At 53.9% G+C, this 17409-nt stretch overlaps 2 protein-coding genes across 3 annotated transcripts; both read left to right on the forward strand.

The window, feature by feature from the left end:
• Positions 1-819: 819 nt before the first annotated feature.
• Tomm40 (translocase of outer mitochondrial membrane 40) lies at positions 820-12553 on the forward strand. The gene is made up of 10 exons (XM_032894266.1): positions 820-911; positions 1012-1290; positions 1951-2018; positions 2552-2644; positions 4712-4813; positions 4894-4999; positions 10401-10523; positions 10655-10731; positions 10838-10940; positions 12009-12553. The coding sequence occupies exons 2-10, from the start codon at positions 1017-1019 to the stop codon at positions 12146-12148; spliced, it is 1086 nt and encodes a 361-aa protein (XP_032750157.1). The 5' UTR covers positions 820-911; positions 1012-1016; the 3' UTR covers positions 12149-12553.
• A 2029-nt stretch (positions 12554-14582) lies between these two features.
• On the forward strand, positions 14583-17397 carry Apoe (apolipoprotein E). 2 transcript variants are annotated; one of them, XM_032894267.1, is made up of 4 exons: positions 14583-14659; positions 15436-15501; positions 15990-16158; positions 16560-17397. In XM_032894267.1, the coding sequence occupies exons 2-4, from the start codon at positions 15459-15461 to the stop codon at positions 17284-17286; spliced, it is 939 nt and encodes a 312-aa protein (XP_032750158.1). In that variant the 5' UTR covers positions 14583-14659; positions 15436-15458; the 3' UTR covers positions 17287-17397. The 2 variants fall into 2 exon arrangements, with proteins under 2 accessions (XP_032750158.1, XP_032750159.1); XM_032894268.1 differs by having other exon boundaries at positions 14592-14699.
• The last annotated feature ends 12 nt before the right edge of the window (positions 17398-17409 follow it).

Consider the following 17409-nt stretch of genomic DNA (forward strand, 5'->3'; position numbering starts at 1 on the left):
AGTGAACAGGCAGAAATGGGCTAAGCAGAGCCTCGGGATTGAAGCGCAATGAATGGGGAAATGAATGCTGGGTAATGGGAAACGAATGAATGGGCCAAAGATAGAAGCCACAGTGACGCAAGGAGCAGACGGCATGATGGGTAAGAAGGGGGGCTTAGGCAGCTGTTGCGTTAAGGGAGAAAGCGGGCATTGTGGGTAAGTAGATGCGGGCCAGTTTTCACACAACTGGTTTGAAACTTTCCCGAGGCACTGTGGGAAGGGGCAGCACTTCCGGCTTTTCAGCCGGAGACCCTGCCTTTCCATCGCAGTGCCTGTTGGGACGCTAGACCTGACCTTGCTGCCTAGCAGCGTCTGCAGCGCAACGCACCTCTACCAATGTCCTTTGACCCTGGCATTTGAGCCAATGAGAGAACTATCATAAACGTCATTACGGTCGGCCTACTAGACGTACTGTAGCCAATTAGAATGCGAGATGAACCAAAACCCACCAATGGTCAAGGCATTTTCTGGGGCGGGGCTCCGCGCCTCCAAAAAGAGGGTGGGGCAATGAGCAAGTAGGCGTTTCAATTCCTGTGATATTGACAAATAGCGAACTAGCACCAGCCCCGCGGCGTCGCGAACCAATGGGCACGAGATACACAAGCCAATAGGAACGTACGGGAAACTGCACTGACTAATTTCGACTAAAAGCCAATGGAAATGGGTGTTTCAACGAGAAGGGTGGAACTTCCTGCCAAATCTCCAATAGAATAGCTTCTTTCTAGAGCGGTGGGCGGATCTCGGAGGATACCGAACCAATAAGCTTCATGGGGCGGGGAAACAGCGGCGGCGGCGGCAGCGGGTTCGGTTGCGCATAGCGCACGGGGTAGGAGCGGAGCCCAGGCCGGGAACAGGCGCCGCAGCTGCCGCCAGTGAGAGCCCAGTCTGCGTTGGGTGGGAAGTGCCTGAGGTCGCATCCGGGGGGTGTGCGTGTGTCCCCTGACCCCTGGCCTCTGACCTTTCCCCTCGCAGATACCATGGGGAACGTGTTGGCTGCTAGCTCTCCGCCCGCAGGGCCACCGCCGCCTCCTACGCCGTCCCTCGTGGGGCTCCCGCCGCCGCCTCCTTCGCCGCCAGGCTTCACGCTGCCGCCACTTGGAGGTGGCCTGGGCACTGGGTCAAACGCTGGTCGCGGTTCGGAACGGACTCCCGGGGCCGCGGCGAGCGGCGCTGCGGCGTCCTCGAACGATGGGAACTGCGGCTGCCTGCCCAACCCGGGGACGTTCGAGGAGTGCCACCGGAAGTGCAAGGGTGAGGGGCGCCCTCCCGCATCGCCCGAGGGAAAAGGAAGGGACCCCCGGAGGATTGGCGCGCATCGTTGCAGTCATTGAACAGAACGTTAGGAGCTGAGGATAGGATGGGGCGGTGGGACCTTGAACTTTGGGACTCGGAATTGCGATCAGATGTTGAACTCCTTGGGGAAGAATGCCACAGCAGGAGAAAGAAGTCTTAGGGCACTGGGAGCCAGGGCACCAACCCCACCAAGACTCATTTGTGTGATCAGAGAAGGAATTATAGCCCAAGGTCACAGTGTCAAGAGGTGTCCCCCAACGTTCCCGTGAGGGGTTCAACCCAAGGGACCTGGATCCTAGCCTAGGATCATCTTGACATTTTGATCACAATAAGGGTACATTCTTATTCTTCATACTCAAATATGTGTTAACTTACCAATTACTGGGAACAGTCCTGTGTGGTGAGAACTGTAAGCATGAGAAGTTTAATGTCAAGAAAGTGAGTTTCCTAAGTTCAGGTGACTGCACTGGATTTAAAACATGCAAAGGGCCTGGCCCCATGCGGTAGGTGGAGGCTCCTCTAGCGGTAGGATTTTTAGTTAATGAGATATAGGTCTCTGGAGAGAGCTTGGGATGGCAGGGAAAGAATTTGGGGTGTGACAGCATCTCTCTTCTGCAGAGCTGTTCCCGGTTCAGATGGAAGGTGTCAAACTTACAGTCAACAAAGGGTTAAGCAATCGTTTCCAGGTGAGCCTTTCTGATGCCTTGACCCTCCAGAGGTTACAACAGCCATACTCCTCCATGGGTACAGATCCCCCCACTCTCTTGAAGCCTTGGGCTTTTTGGTAGGTAGCAAGATTCAAATAGCACTCCAGTGGCACTACTGGCCAGGGCAGAGACAGGAAGATCTTACTCCCCAGACCTGCACGACATGCATCACAAGACCCTGTATCAAAACATAAAGGCAAACCAACAGTAAGACTCATATATTCCAGGTTGACTCTTCAGGGGGAGTGGGAGAGTTAGCGTTTAGGGGCTCAGAATTCTTACCCTGCAAAGTCAAGCAGCAGTATAAACAGTGAGTGTGGAGCCTACCCTGGCCCAACTTTTCTCACTAGTAACCTTGACTCTCATCGGGTCAGGCCTAGTGCTTTGTTGGACCCTGGGCATTGATGCTGCTAACCCTGGCCTGCCACCTGGTGCCAGCTCCCCAGCCCCACACCACTCGTTTGCTTCCCCCAGCCATCGCCAAGACCCCACCGCCTACTCTTTTCTCCCAGGTGACCCATACAGTAGCCCTCGGCACAATTGGGGAGTCCAACTACCACTTCGGGGTTACATACGTGGGGACGAAACAGCTGAGTCCCACAGAGGTAAGGTTCCTTTAGTCATCCTAACGTTGGCCAGGTGACAGACTCAAGGGGTTGAGAGGGGAGGTGGTGAGCAAGTGAGCAGCCTAGCGCCATGGAGGTGTTGGGACATGGGTGACTCCTTCCCCAGCAATTTCTCTAGCATATTTCCTGTGTCTGCTCCTGAGCTGAGTGATGCTGGGGTAAGGAGCTGCAGTTGAAAGACAACTTGGTGATGACCAGGATGCTGGGAACCAGACAGCACCTGGAATGTCAAGCTCTTTGCTTGGGTGTTCTCTAGGGGGTGCTAGAGAGCCACAGAGATTTGGCGAGGGAGAAACAGGGTCAGATGGGTGCTTCAGGTATGTTCCTTGGGATGGATAATGGGGTGGAGCTGGGTGGGAGTGGGAGGTAGAGATCTGAGTTAGATCGCTCCTTGTGTTACCGCTGGGTTTTTGTTGGTGTTTTTGGAAATACTGAGCTGTGGCTGAGGATAATCTTAAACCATCAACCCTCCTGTCTTTACCTCCCTAAGTGCTGACATTGCAGGCATAAGTCCTCATGCTCAGTTTGATCTGGTGCTGGGACTCAAACCTGGACATACTAGACAAGCATTCTCACCGATGCATCCTTCGCACTTTTTTGTGTGTTGTATGCATGTGTGCAGGCGCCTGCAAAAGCCAGACTGGGACATCTGATCCGAAAGCTCACTGTTTGGGCTTAGACAGGCTGCCAAGCAGGCTCACAGGATGCACCATCTCTACAGGGTTAGAGTGACAGGCATGTGCAGCCATACATGACACTTAGACCATGCCGATACATGTGCTGGGCGTTTGAACATGGCTTGCCACACTTGCATGTAGGAATGTTTTTCCCTAGTTCATACCTATCCCAGCTCTTACTGGACTCGAACTGTGTAAACCAGGCTGGAATCCAACTCAGGTCTTCGTGCCCTCCTGCCCGTCTCCCAAGTGCTGGGATTAAAATGCCTGCCACGTTTTTGTTTTTAAATCTCTACAGTCTTGCACCCCCACTTGCAAGCAGATCAGCCGGGAATGAAAGCGTTCTCAGGAGCTGCGTTAGAGTAGCAAGGGGACCTGCGCAGCACTGCCCGTGTGTCACGGGGCCCTAGTGTTTGGAGGCAGGAAAAGCCTGTGCTGCACTTGGAATTGCGTTTGTTTGTATGGCGGGAGGCCCAGGGAGGATAGAGGACAACTTCTTTCCTTCCCCCTGTGTGCTCTGGGGCTTGAACACTGCTCTCAGGCTTGGTGACAAGCACCTTTACCCTTCTACTGTGCCATCTCGTTGGCCCCTTGAGGCATGTTTTGAAGAGTGGAGCAGGTCAGTATCTAAGAGTCAAGGCTCGCCTGTGACATGGCTCAGAGAATGGTGACGTGTGGGGAACAAATGGCCTCTGAGTAGTTGGAGAGAAAGTCTGCAGTTGTGGCGGGGAAGAGAGGCAGTAGGAGCAGAAGCCCCCCATGGAGGCCATGTGTTGTCAGCCAGGAAGCAGAGCATGCCCAGGTGACTGTCCCGCCCAACACTGCCTCTCCTAACCCTAGGAAAGACTGTGGCAGAAGGTGGAGTTCCGTGCCACATAGCAAGACCAACGCCCATAAACAAACAAACAAACAGTGCAGACCTGTAACCCAGCTCTCTGGAGATCACTCAGTGACACTGATGTCACTCATGTCACTGGTGTCCTCAGTGACATGGCTGGTGTGCTGACTAGCTAGTGCAGCTAGCCAGGGTGGGACAAGCTACAGTCACCTGGGGAGAGGAACTTCAGCTGAGAAAATGCTACCCACAGACAGATTGGGGCCACTTTCTAGATGACAGTGGAGGGCAGACTCACTTTGGGCAGTGCTGCCCCCCAAGCCACCCCCAGGCTGGTTGAGGGTGCTACGAGAAAGGCTGAGCAAGTGGCCCCCTTCCGTGGCCTCAGCCCCTGCCTTCACGTTCCTGCATTGAGTTCCTGCTCTGCCTCCCCAGTTAGCTCCACAACACAGTGGAAGCACTGGGGAGGCTTCATGGCGGAGGCGATGCCAGTGTGACCGGTGCTCACCCTCTACCCTTCATTCTGTTCCACAGGCGTTCCCCGTGCTGGTGGGTGACATGGACAATAGTGGCAGCCTCAATGCACAGGTCATCCACCAGCTGAGCCCAGGCCTCAGGTCCAAGATGGCCATCCAGGTGAGTCACACGTGGTTGTGGCCTGTTACCCCCACAGGGGCTTCCTCATCCGTGGTCCTCACACCGCCCCTCCCCCACAGACCCAGCAGTCCAAGTTCGTGAACTGGCAGGTGGATGGCGAGTACCGTGGCTCCGACTTCACGGCTGCTGTCACCCTGGGCAACCCAGATGTCTTGGTGGGTTCAGGTAAGAGGTGGGGGGCTCACTGGTACTCAAGAAACCTTGGTCCAGATCCCCTGTCCCCACAAGGCGCATGTTTTTGCCTCTGAGGGGTGGCAAGGTTGAATAAAATAAGAGGCAAACCACAAAGCTGGTGTAGCCACATCTGTAATCTCAGGACTGGGGAGAGTCAAAGATAGATGTTGGATCCCTTTAGGGGAAGGGTGCCTACTTTTTTTTAACTTTATTTGGTGAGTGTGTTTGCCTGCAATATGTGTGCGGGCGTGTGCACATGCACACACACACACACACACACACACTCACTCCAAGCGTGCCCGTTTCCTTTAGGCCAGCACAGTGTGTCCATTCCCTTGAGGCTGGAATTACAGGCTGCGGAGAGTCGCCTTGTGGGTGCTGGTGATACCTAGATCTAATGGAGGAGCCACCAGTGCTCCTAACCACTGGGCAATTGTTCTGGCCTGGCGGAACATGCCTTAGGCCCAGCACTAGGGAGGCAGAGACATCAGATATCTTGAGCTGAAGGCCAGCCTGGTCTGCATAATGAGACTGTCTCTGAAATAAACCAAGAAATCTGGGCTCGATGATACAAACCTGTCATTCCAACGCTCGGGAAGACTTGTGCAAGGAAGGCCAGCCTGCCCTGTGAGGGTTCAGTTGGTGTGGTCAGACACCGTGCCCAGTGCAACACTGGGAAGGATTGAATTTGTTTGGGTTTAGAGAAAGATCCAGAAGGATGAGTTTGTCCTGGCAGTGGGACATGACAGCAAGTAGCTGGCGTAGGAGAAGTGAGAAGCAAAGCGAGAGAGACCACTAGAAATGACATTAGCTGTGAAATTCCAAGTCTGCCCCCAGTAACACATTCCCTCAAGCAGGCTGTGCCCAGGCCTCCAAAGAGTACTGCCAACTGGGATGCAAGTGTTACAGTGCCTGAGACTATGGGGGGGCTCATTCAGACCCCCACACCTGGTTACATCGGCAGAGAAAGCCTGTTCCCAGGGACAGGGGTAAAATGATGGAGTGTGGTGAGAAGTAGAGATGGCATGTGGTGCCGTGGTAAACTTCCAGGATCCCATCCTCGTGACCATACAATGCCATCTGGCAGTAACCATCCTTGGGTGACAGTTCAGCCCTGTACTGCTGCTGTCTGCTCAACCATGTGCACCCTAGTGACACTGGTGAAGCTTGTTGGACTCTTGCCCTATAGTGCCGGGCATGTCCGAAGCACAGGTTATAGAACTGTTCTTAGTACACCTGCCCATGGTACTTGGACTTGGGTTTCGGTCATGGAACAGGGCACATGGTAGCCATGTGCAGACAGAAAGATAAGACAGACCAAGATGAGTGCCACTGAGTCTTGACACCTGGCCCTTCTCTGCACTTCTGCCCTCTGCTCCTTCTTGGTGTGACCACCTGTCTTAACTGCCCGTAGAATGTAAGTGCACCGAGCCTGCCCCATAGGGTGTCTTTTAGCGTTGACAATAAGATGGTGGAGGAAAACCTGAATCCACCTCTAGGGAGTGACCATCCCAGCAAGGACCTCCAGATAACGAGCTCCGAGCACACAGGGATGTTAGATGTAGACTGGGGTGGGGCTTGCCCAGATCCACCAGTGAGGTAGGTACTCGCGGAGTGGTCAGGGATAGAGTGCTTGCAAGACTCTGGGTTATGGTCTCAATACCATAAATTTTTTTTGTTGTTCTGTTTTGCAAGATGGGATTTCACTGTGTAGTCCTGGCTGTCCTAGAGCTTGCTCTGTAGACCAGGTTGGCCTCAAACTCAAAAAATATCCACTTCCAGAGTGCCGGGATTAAAGGTGTGCCACCATGCCTGGCACTTGTTTTATTTTTGAGGACTGGCCCAGAATTCACCTGAGTTCTGCCTGTCTTTTTCCTGAGTGAGATTAGAGTGTACAACTATGGCAAATACGTGTTTTACCTCCAACAGCAAATATCCGTGCAGTGCATGGCTTACTGTTAGGATAAGTCCCGTATAAAGCAAGTTCAAATGGCTGAATGCTCTCGGGGTGGGTGGGTGGAGATTTTTCCATTCAGGGCTTCTCTGTGTAGCCCTGGTTGTCCTGAAACTCACTCTGTAGACTAGGCTGGCCTCAAATTCAGAGATTCCCCCATCTCTGCCCCCCCCCCCCCCCCAGTGCCAGACTTAAAGGCATGCACCACCACTGCCCAGCCACTGGTGGCTGCTTTGTTTTTTGACTTTGTTTATCACTGTGTGTCACTGGAGGCAGAGGAAGGACAGCACCTCTGTGATGGCTCCTAAAGGGCCACATCCTTACTGGAGTAAGCCAGACAGCTTCTCCAAAATGCCAGTGCCTCACCCAAGAAGTGGAAAAAGGAAGGGTGGCCTTGGTTCTGGTTGTTGTTTTGCTTGTTTTTTAAAAAGGTACTCCGTTCACGGCAGGGATGGGAAGGTCTCTGCTGGAACACACAGCTGCCTGCCCTCCAGAGGCAACCTGCACATCTGTATAGGTACCGGTAGTCATTCAAGATGCCACGTCAGCCAAGCAGGCAGAGCACCGGCCTTTAGGAAAGCCAGGGCTACACAGAGACCCCGTCTCAGAAAAGAGAATTAAAACTGTCGGGCTGGGGATTTAGCTCAGCGGTAGAGCGCTACCTAGGAAGCCAAGGCCCTGGGTTCGGTCCCCAGCTCCAAAAAAAAAAAAAAAAAAAAAAAAAAAAAACTGTCCCCTTTGATCAGGCCGGGACCTGCTGGGACCTTGGCCTGCCTTCCTCCACCAAAACCCAGCCTGGCTGAGGCCTGCTCTTACCTTAGCTCTTACTAATCTTGCATTCTCAGTTTGGATTATTCTAGTCCCTTTGAGCCACTCAGGTTCTTCCATTTGCTTGAAGAACATGATTTTGTTGATCACTTCTGAAGTGCCAGGCTTCATGTTGGTCCTTTATCTATTTGCAATGTTAAAGATGGCAGCCACGGTCTCAGTATGCATGCTAGGCAATGTCTCCACTGTGCTCCAACCCCTCACTGGGGGATTCTAGGCAGGGGCTGTACCACTGAGCCACACACCCCCAACTCGCAGCCTGTTACTGGGGGGATTTTAGGCAGGGGTTCTTCTACCAATAGGCTGCCTGTCCACTACAAATTAATGCTGACATTTCTGGGCTTTCAGTCTTCAGACCTGACTTTAGCCAGACTGTTCTTGGACAGGTGGATGGGGCATATGTAGACAGGCCTTCCAAGTTTTTCCCATCTGAAACGTTCTCATACATTGCAGAAGCCTTCGTTTGGGAACTGCTGCTGTATTCTAAACTGCAGTGGGGACCCGTGGAGATAGCATGGTAGAGAAGGCTGGGCATAAAAAGCACCTGGGGCATAGGTTAGAATCCAGCTGTAAGAGCTGCTATGGCATTGTACACAGGGCTGGGCGAGGCTCAATGATAAAGCCCTGGCTGCTGACCTGAGGTCTTGCCTACAGTACAGACCCCTCCATTAAGTCCCTAGCAACTAACCAAAGTGGGCAGAGGAACACACCCCAAATCACATCACCAAGAGTAGGAACCAGGAGGGTTTCACCTCCAAGGTCATCCTGGGCTCATTAGTGAGCAGACTCCACATCAGCTTTGATTAGAGAGATTTTTGGCTCAGAGCTTGGCGGCTCACACAGGCAGAAGAATCTCGCAAGTTCTGAGCCGCCTAGGATTGCACAGAGCGAAAACAACAGCAAGCAGCAGAACAAGGTGGGCGGGCGCACAGCAGGGCTGAGCAGGTCAGGCACTTGCTGCCAAGCCTGATGGACTTCCTGGATTCCGTTCCCTGGGACACATGGAAGGGAACCAACTCCACAAGTTGTCCCTTGACCTATGCACACCTGTGTGCTTGCACAAGCACCTGCACATGCTTGCACAACTACTGACGGGGCTGGGTGTGCCGCCTTGAATAGACAGTGCCACACTCCAATAATCCCAACCACTTGGGAGGCCAAGGCAGAAGGATCACCCCAACTTTGAGGCTAGCCAGAGCTCCGGAGCAGTTGCCTTTATTGTTTAGTAAAATGGGGTCTCTGTGCAGCTCTGGCAGTCCTGGAGCAAAGCATGTAGAGCCGGCTGGCCCCACCTCTATCTCATGTTGGGATGGAAACCCATGCTGAATTTCAAGTACCTGTGTATCTGCTCATAACTACCTGGAACTCCAGTTCCAGACAATTCGATGCCCTCTTGTGGCCTCTGTGGGTACCAGGTGTCACAGAGACATAAATGCAGACAAAACAGCCATTGCACATAAACCCAGAGAAAAACATTTTTAAGCCATGGTAAGATCGGGGGTGGGTTCTGGTGGTACTTCTAACCTGGCTCTGTCAAGGCAGGCCTGGGCCACACAGTGGGAGATGACTCAGAACAAGCTCCACAAACTCCTAAGAGGAACCATTGTAATTCAGAGCCTTCACAGTCAACCCACTTAGGAGAAGCTGGGTGGAGCAGGTTGACCAGGTGTCCCATAGTGGTTGGCTGTTTTTATGCTGGGGCCAACCCTTAGGGCACCACAATCTATTGTGAGGAGCCCAGATATTCATTAAGCACTGGGTTCCTCTGTTTATGCTTCTATGAGATACTCTGTACGAGTTGTGGAAGCTGTGGGTAGAAAAATGGCTTTACCAGTACATTGGTGACCCAAGGAGTTTCCTCTTAATTAGATGAATTGATACTGGTGATCAGAGGTATTCTGGGATTCAGATGATCCTGTTCTGAAACTAATGGTCCCCTGTTCCCTCACACTGGCCCCGGAGCCTGAGAACACACCCACCCAGGCCCTGGCTGGGAACTTATGTTGCAGGGGGCAGGAAGTACTTAGTTCCTTGCCTAAGCTGGTCCACATGTAGTCCTGCCCGCTATTCTGTCAGATGTGCCTCGGGAAAGTTTTTCCAGACATGGTCTCACTGTGCCCCTGGCTGGCCTGGCATTTAGTCTCTCCCAAGTCATGGGATCCCAGGTGTGCTTATTCATTCCCAGGGACCCCCCCCCCTCTACTGCCTTAGCAGGCCCGTCTGCCCTCCTGGCCTTGGGTCCTCCCGGGAACCCTTCCGCTCTTTGCTTCCCATCTATTCCCGTCTTTTGGGTTTGACTTCTCTTTTTGCTCCCCTCTAGCTCCCCATTCTAGGGGTAGAATTTGGAGGCTTATACAGGTCAGGCAACTGCTGTTGAACCATGAGTGGCTCAGAGCTCTGGGCTTATGATATGGAGGGGCCTGCTTCACCATGTTCTGTTGAAGGGTGGTTGCTTCTGTTCTCCCTAAGAGGTGACAAGTATGTGCTACCTCTTGGGGGTCATAGCCCAGGAGACACAGGAGAACCGCATGAACTGTTGTGAGGTAAAGGGACAGGAGCCGCTGGGGAGGTAAGGCCAGGACTGGGTCTGACCACCCTCTCCTCCTACAGGAATCCTCGTGGCTCACTACCTCCAGAGCATCACACCGTGTCTGGCCCTAGGTGGCGAGCTCGTCTACCACCGGCGGCCTGGAGAAGAGGGCACTGTCATGTCTCTAGCTGGGAAATACACACGTGAGCCTGGGGCGCACTTAGGGAGGAGGCTTTGGGCTATGGCCTGTATCTCAGGGTGAGAGGGAAGAGAGCGGGTTTCCAGATGCCCGCATCCCTTGACACCTAGTCCTCACCCATCTCTGCTCTCCTAGTGAACAACTGGTTGGCTACAGTAACGCTGGGTCAGGCAGGCATGCATGCGACGTATTACCACAAAGCCAGTGACCAGGTGAGCCTGAGGGAGCTCTGAGCTGTGAGTCCCAGGCTGGGTTTGCTGGGGCTGTTGGTGTACCCAGGAGGCAGCTCATGTTTGTGCGGGGCCTTCCCTCCCCCAGCTGCAGGTGGGTGTGGAGTTTGAGGCCAGCACCAGGATGCAGGACACCAGTGCCTCCTTTGGGTATCAGCTGGACCTGCCCAAGGCCAACTTCCTCTTCAAAGGTAAGGAAGGACTCAGTTTCCCTCCTGGGAAACAGGCCAGATATGACTCAGCTTTGTCTGGTAGAGGCCATGGGTAAAAGGAAGGTTGAAAGTGTGCTGGGGGAATGAGAGTGGGACACCTCCAAATTACTCTGGGAGGCTTGTCATGGCTCCTACCCTGGCACCTCTAGTGGATGTTGGGAGCCATGCGTAAGCCCTCTTCTGGGCCTTCCCATTCACTCTCTCCTTACTTAGGGTTCTCCCGTTGCTGTGATGAGACATGTGGGGGTAACAGCTCGGGGAGGAAAGGGTTTGTTTTGGGTTACAGCTGTCCGAGCACAGGCCTATCACTGAGAAGATGGAGCAGGACACTGAGGAGTGCTGCTTGATGACTTGCTCCTGGTGGCTTCCTCAGCCTGCTTTTATATCCCCAAGACCATTAGCCCAGGATGCCCCACTGAAAACAATCTGGGTATCAATCACCCAGAAATGACCTACAGGCTTGCCTGCTGCCCTATCTAACAGATGTCTATTGAGGTTCCTCAGGTGGATCTCTTGAGTTTGAGGCCAGCCTGAGGCCTCAGATCGAGTTCCAGGACAACCAGGGCTACCCAGAGAAACATGACTAGCTTGTATAGCCAGCACAACTTGGGGAACTGAGACTGCAGGGGCATGTGCGTAATGACAGCCAGGTTCAGAACCTCATTCTGGGCAATGACCTGGGTTTGTCAAACCTCGGTGGTGCTGAGGCTTAAGGGGCTGTTGTGATGGTGTGGAGTGGCCTTGGTTGTGACCCCAGCAGCCTTCCCTGTGGTTGGGCCAGGCCAACTGAGTCCAGCCCTTCTGCCTGCACCCTGTTTAACCCTTACCTAGAGATAGAGCTAAGCTTGAGCCCAACTCAAGCGACACTAGTCCTGTGTGTTCATGGAAGCCACCATCCCAGGGACCCCCGAGCTGGAGAGTAACAGGCCCAAGTAGCCGCTTCACAAGTGCCAGGATGTATACTTTATGGGTCTGTTGTGGCTGCCATAGAGGTGGGTGACCAGGCACATCGAGCCACCCAGTCTCTGCCCCATTCTTGACCCACAGGCTCTGTGAACAGTAACTGGATCGTGGGTGCCACGCTGGAGAAGAAGCTTCCGCCCTTGCCCCTGACACTGTCGCTCTGCGCCTTCCTGAACCACCGCAAGAATAAGTTCCTGTGTGGCTTTGGCCTCACCATCGGCTGAGTCCTCCTGGCCTTCCTCTGCAGACCACTGCTGGGCCAGCTGCCCTCCCCTCCTCCCTCTCTCTTGGGGTTGGGGCAGTGGGAAGGAGGGGACCTACCCCATGCCCGAGGATCCCAGCGCCAGGGGACAGTGTCTGGAGGCCTGGGGTCCCCGAGGGAGTTCTGGGATCTGAAGGGCATTCGATTGTGAGCGCCCAGGCAGGGGCACAGAGGCGGCTGTACAGGCTCAGGGAGGAAAGACTTGATGTCCCCGTCCTCCTGAGGGCAGCAGAGGAGCGCTGGGCCGCCTGTCACTTTCCCCTCCACCCCTCCATAGAAATCATGTTTATAAGTTATGGAAAACCGGGACATTTTACAGAAAAAAAAAACTTAAAAAACAAAAAATACACACGGAAAAAAAATAGGATCTGGGAGGCCTCGGTTTTCTCCAGTTGTTGACATGGTTGCCAGCAGGCGGCGCCGAGGGGTCGGAGAGCACAGCAGCGGCAAGCAATTTAGAGAAAGCTTGGCCAGGCGCAGTCACACCCTTTGCTCTTGGGGACTTACGCTGGCGGCGGGAAGATCATAGGCTTGACCTCACCGGGAGGGTGGCTCCAGGTCACTCCCCCTGTGCAGCCTGGCCCCCGAGAGCTGGCGGAGGACTTTGTCTCTGCAAACAGGGTGGGGGCAGGGAGATGGGGCTCAGGAGCCTCCCTGTCCCAAAAAGGGCTGAGGTGGAAGCATGTGCTGACTTTCTCCCAGTGGGAAGGTCAGAGGTCTCAGAAACTTCAGGAAGAAACCAAGTTCCTGGAAGTTCAGCACAATAAAGAAAGTAACTGAAGGGAGAGGAAGGGGCCCTAGGACCTTCCCAGACTAAAACAGGAAACGTGAAGTTTTTTGGGATTTTTTTTCCCTTTGGTTTGTTCTTTTAATTTTGTTGAAGATATAACTCCAGCCCTCACATATCAGGCAGGTGCTGGGTCACTAAAGTGCTTTTCCGTGGAGCTGCATTCCAGCCCCAGCTCTGATGTGTGTGTGGTCACAACCTCAAATTGGGCCCTGCATGGCACCACTGCTCCTCCTGGCACCCCACTGGAGGAAAAGACTCAAGATGAACTGGTCAATGACCCTCTAGACAGCAACACTGAAACCCTTCTTACTGTCATCTGGAGATGGAAGCTGGCCCTTAGTAACCCATGAAAATCATCTCACCACACCCACTCCTTGTCAGTGTTTTAAGCCAAAACTAACAGGCCTGGGCCCGGCACCCTGTACCCTTGGAACCAGGTGTTCCACCTCTTCCCATCCTGCGGAGTCATGTGTTGCCATGTCTGCTGCCAAGCCTTGTTAGGAGGCTTCTCCTACTGCCACCCTCTGAGCAACAGCTGGGAATGGGAACCCCTGTGCAGGCGGCACTTCAGCAAGCATCCTAGTGGTGTGTGAGCCCTTGGCCCTGACAGCCCGGTAACAGCAGCTTTGCCATGTGCTAGCCTGGGCTCTGTTCTATTACCTGAGCTCAGGGGATCCTCCTGCCTCAGCTCTGCAAGTGACTAGGACTAGAGGCACATGTCCCCATAAATAGCTGTTCTTCTGGCTTGTCTCTTAAGTGTGTTGGGTGTTTTGCCGGCATGTATGTCCATGTAGGGCTGTCAAATCTGGGTGTTGAGTTGTGAATGCTGTGATTTAAATCTGGGTCCTGTGGAAATGCAGTCAGTGCTCTTAACCTCTGAGCCATCTCTCCAGCCCCTACACTTCTTTCATGAAGAAAAGGAAAAGTGCTTGGAAAAGGCAAATGCATGTGCCGAGGTGTACACCTGCAACTCCAGCATGCCACAGCAGAGGCAAAAGGACCTTTGTGACTTTAAGGGCAGCCCGAGGATCCAATCTCAAAACAACTTGAAAGTTGTGCTCAGTGGGGGTGGGGATAGCTCCCCCTCCCAAGATTATACATCCCGAAACCGCCAGAAACAGGACAGTAGCATCAACACTTGGGTTCCCAGGGCTTGACAGTGTATGGCTTCAAATCCATTGGGAGCTACCACTGAACAACTCCCGAAGGAAAGGAGCATGGCCCCAGCCCGGTATGGGGAGAGTTCACCTGTGGCAGAGGAATCAACAAAGAGGGGCCAGGGCTATAACTCAGTTTTCACCCCAGAAGCTGAGCCTCTTAACAGATAGAGTCCCCCACCTATTTCCATTTAAGCCTCCAGCTCTTTTCCGTACAACGAATGCACCAGACCCACGGGAAAGGGGAGAAGCAGTACTCAGTGCCCCAGCACCAAGGCCTGCATTATTCAATGAGGAGTCAGCTCCCTTTGGGGGGGGGGGTGTCACAAGGCATCAAAACTCCACCTCTTTCCTCTGCCCTGCTGTGAAGGGGGGGAGAACAACCCGCCTCGTGACAGGGGGTTGGCCCAGCCCGCCCTAGCCCTGAGGAGGGGGCGGGGCAGGGGGAGTCCTATAATTGGACAGGTCTGGGATCCGGTCCCCTGCTCAGACCCCGGAGGCTAAGGACTTGTTTCGGAAGAAGCTGGTAAGACAAGCTTGGGCTGGCGATTCACCCAGGGGGCTTGGTAAGACGTGGGCAGGGGACCTTGAAATCCGCTGGAGTCCAGGAAACAGACACAATTATTGGAAAAGCAGGAAGCCCGATAGAAGACTTAGGGTGGCGGGGAGACAAACTAAGATCGTGAGGTAACTAGCCTTTGCCGGAGTCAGAACAGATGGAGGAGATGGAGGGGTCATCTCCAGGAGTATGGGACTGTCGGTGCACGGCATACGGGCTCAACTAGAAGGTACTATCAATCTTTAGCGAAAGGACCCGCGATGAGCCTTAGGTTGCGTTTATATAAATACCTACTGATTTCCATCACAGTCCCCAAAATTACCCTGGGCCAGTTTCAAAGTGAAGATCCTCATGCCCGAGCGTCCGAAGTTCGCGGGAGGGTACCACTTCGCAGGGATGGAGGACGATTAAAAACTTACATTAGTACTAAACGGAGAGCGCGGCTTAGCAGGGAAGGTAGAAAGGAATGTAAGTTGGACCACCCGCTGTCCCACTGCTTTGTGGAATTTGAACCCTAGGACTGGGAGCTGGGATTTTTGGCAGCGGATCCACCCCGGGGTGCTGAGATAGAGAACACGGGACGGGGAGGTAAATAGACCTTTGGGAAGAGCAGATGCTCTATTTTGGAGATGTTTGTGATGACTCACAGACCTGAGAAGGGAATTAAGGCGGGGGCTCTTAGGGTGGCCCGAGTTTCTCCACCCCTACCCACTGGTGTTCAAAGACAGCTTTTCCTTCCGCAGACTGGCCAATCACAACTGGGAAGATGAAGGCTCTGTGGGCCCTGCTGTTGGTCCCATTGCTGACAGGTATGGGGCAAGGGGTGGCTTTCCCTGCTGGCAGGTTGGGGCTGGGGCAGTTCTGAGACCTCTGAGATTCAATAGCCCTGAGCAGCTGTTTTACATGCAGGCCTTTCCCTATCCATAATATGGGAGGATTGATGCTCAGAGGGTAAAGGTGCTTGTCATAAAGCTCGAAGACTTCTCTCGGAGCCCAACCTGGTGGAAGGAGAGAGCGGATTCTCTCTAGTTGTCCTCTGACCTCTAAGGGTACACACACAGACACACAATTAAAAAGTTGAAGTGTGTAATTTCTTAGTTGCTTTTAAAGGGGAGGTATACATTTTCTAACCCCATACCAGCCTAGTCTCAGCTCTGTTGTACATAGGATACCCAGCAGTGTATGCTTGTAGTATCTAAACAGACTCCACGGCTGGCTTCCAGACGCACTGTTGCTTCAAAGAGATCCAAGAGCACTGTAGGTCCTGACCCAGCCTTAAACTTACTACTCTACACAGGATGCCTGGCCGAGGGAGAGCTGGAGGTGACAGATCAGCTCCCAGGGCAAAGCAACCAACCCTGGGAGCAGGCCCTGAACCGCTTCTGGGATTACCTGCGCTGGGTGCAGACGCTTTCTGACCAGGTCCAGGAAGAGCTGCAGAGCTCCCAAGTCACACAGGAACTGACGTGAGTGCTCAGCGCTTCACCCTCCGCACCTGCTGAGTATCCAGATCCAGGGGCTCCTCCTATCTGGGCACCTACCTACTTCTTGTTTCCTTTCTCCATGAGTGTGTGGGCCAGGTTGGCCTTGAACTCTCAATACTTCTGCTTTCTTTAGCCTTCTGGATACTGGGATAAACAGGCATTCATTTATGTTCTTGGTCGAATGGCTTTTGGCTTTTTGAGACAGGATCCCAGTCTAACTTAAGCTGGCTTCGAAGGCTCTGTAATTCTCCTTCCTCAGCTTCTCAACTTCGGGGAATACAAGCGAGTACCACCGCACCTCGCTCTGTGGTTTCCTCCCACCCTAATTCTGACCTTTTTGTCTCTGCCTTCATCTCCCTCTTGTGTTTCCTCTGGGCCTGCAGGGTACTGATGGAGGACACTATGACGGAAGTAAAGGCATACAAAAAGGAGCTGGAGGAACAGCTGGGCCCAGTGGCGGAGGAGACACGGGCCAGGCTGGCTAAAGAGGTGCAGGCGGCACAGGCCCGTCTGGGAGCTGACATGGAGGATCTACGCAGCCGACTCGGGCAGTACCGCAACGAGGTAAACACCATGCTGGGCCAGAGCACAGAGGAGCTGCGGTCGCGCCTCTCCACACACCTGCGCAAGATGCGCAAGCGCCTGATGCGGGATGCGGATGATCTGCAGAAGCGCCTGGCGGTGTACAAGGCCGGGGCACAGGAGGGCGCCGAGCGCGGTGTGAGTGCTATCCGTGAGCGCCTGGGGCCACTGGTGGAGCAGGGTCGTCAGCGCACAGCCAACCTAGGCTCTGGCGCCGCCCAGCCCCTGCGCGATCGCGCCCAGGCTTTGAGTGACCGCATCCGAGGGCGGCTGGAGGAAGTGGGCAACCAGGCCCGTGACCGCCTAGAGGAGGTGCGTGACCAGATGGAAGATGTGCGCTCCAAGATGGAGGAGCAGACCCAGCAGATACGCCTGCAGGCCGAGGTCTTCCAGGCCCGCCTCAAGGGCTGGTTCGAGCCGCTAGTGGAAGACATGCAGCGCCAGTGGGCAAACCTAATGGAGAAGATACAGGCCTCTGTGGCTACCAACTCCATTGCCTCCACCACAGTGCCCCTGGAGAATCAATGATCATCCCTCACCTACGCCCTGCCGCAACATCCATGACCAGCCAGGCGGCCCTGTCCCAAGCACCACTCTGGCCCTCTGGTGGCCCTTGCTTAATAAAGATTCTCCAAGCACGTGCTGAGTCTC

The sequence above is a fragment of the Rattus rattus genome, chromosome 2 (genome assembly GCF_011064425.1).
Source record: "Rattus rattus isolate New Zealand chromosome 2, Rrattus_CSIRO_v1, whole genome shotgun sequence".
Classification (NCBI taxonomy): Eukaryota; Metazoa; Chordata; class Mammalia; order Rodentia; family Muridae; genus Rattus; species Rattus rattus.

Coding starts and splice junctions, on each gene's coding strand:
- Tomm40 (XM_032894266.1), top strand. CDS start 1,017: ATGGGGAACGTGTTGGCTGCTAGCTCTCCGCCCGCAGGGCCACCGCCG. Junction 1,291..1,950: donor GTGCCACCGGAAGTGCAAGG/GTGAGGGGCGCC, acceptor TCTCTTCTGCAG/AGCTGTTCCCGGTTCAGATG. Junction 5,000..10,400: donor AGATGTCTTGGTGGGTTCAG/GTAAGAGGTGGG, acceptor CTCCTCCTACAG/GAATCCTCGTGGCTCACTAC.
- Apoe (XM_032894267.1), top strand. CDS start 15,459: ATGAAGGCTCTGTGGGCCCTGCTGTTGGTCCCATTGCTGACAG. Junction 15,502..15,989: donor GTTGGTCCCATTGCTGACAG/GTATGGGGCAAG, acceptor TACTCTACACAG/GATGCCTGGCCGAGGGAGAG. Junction 16,159..16,559: donor CAAGTCACACAGGAACTGAC/GTGAGTGCTCAG, acceptor CTGGGCCTGCAG/GGTACTGATGGAGGACACTA.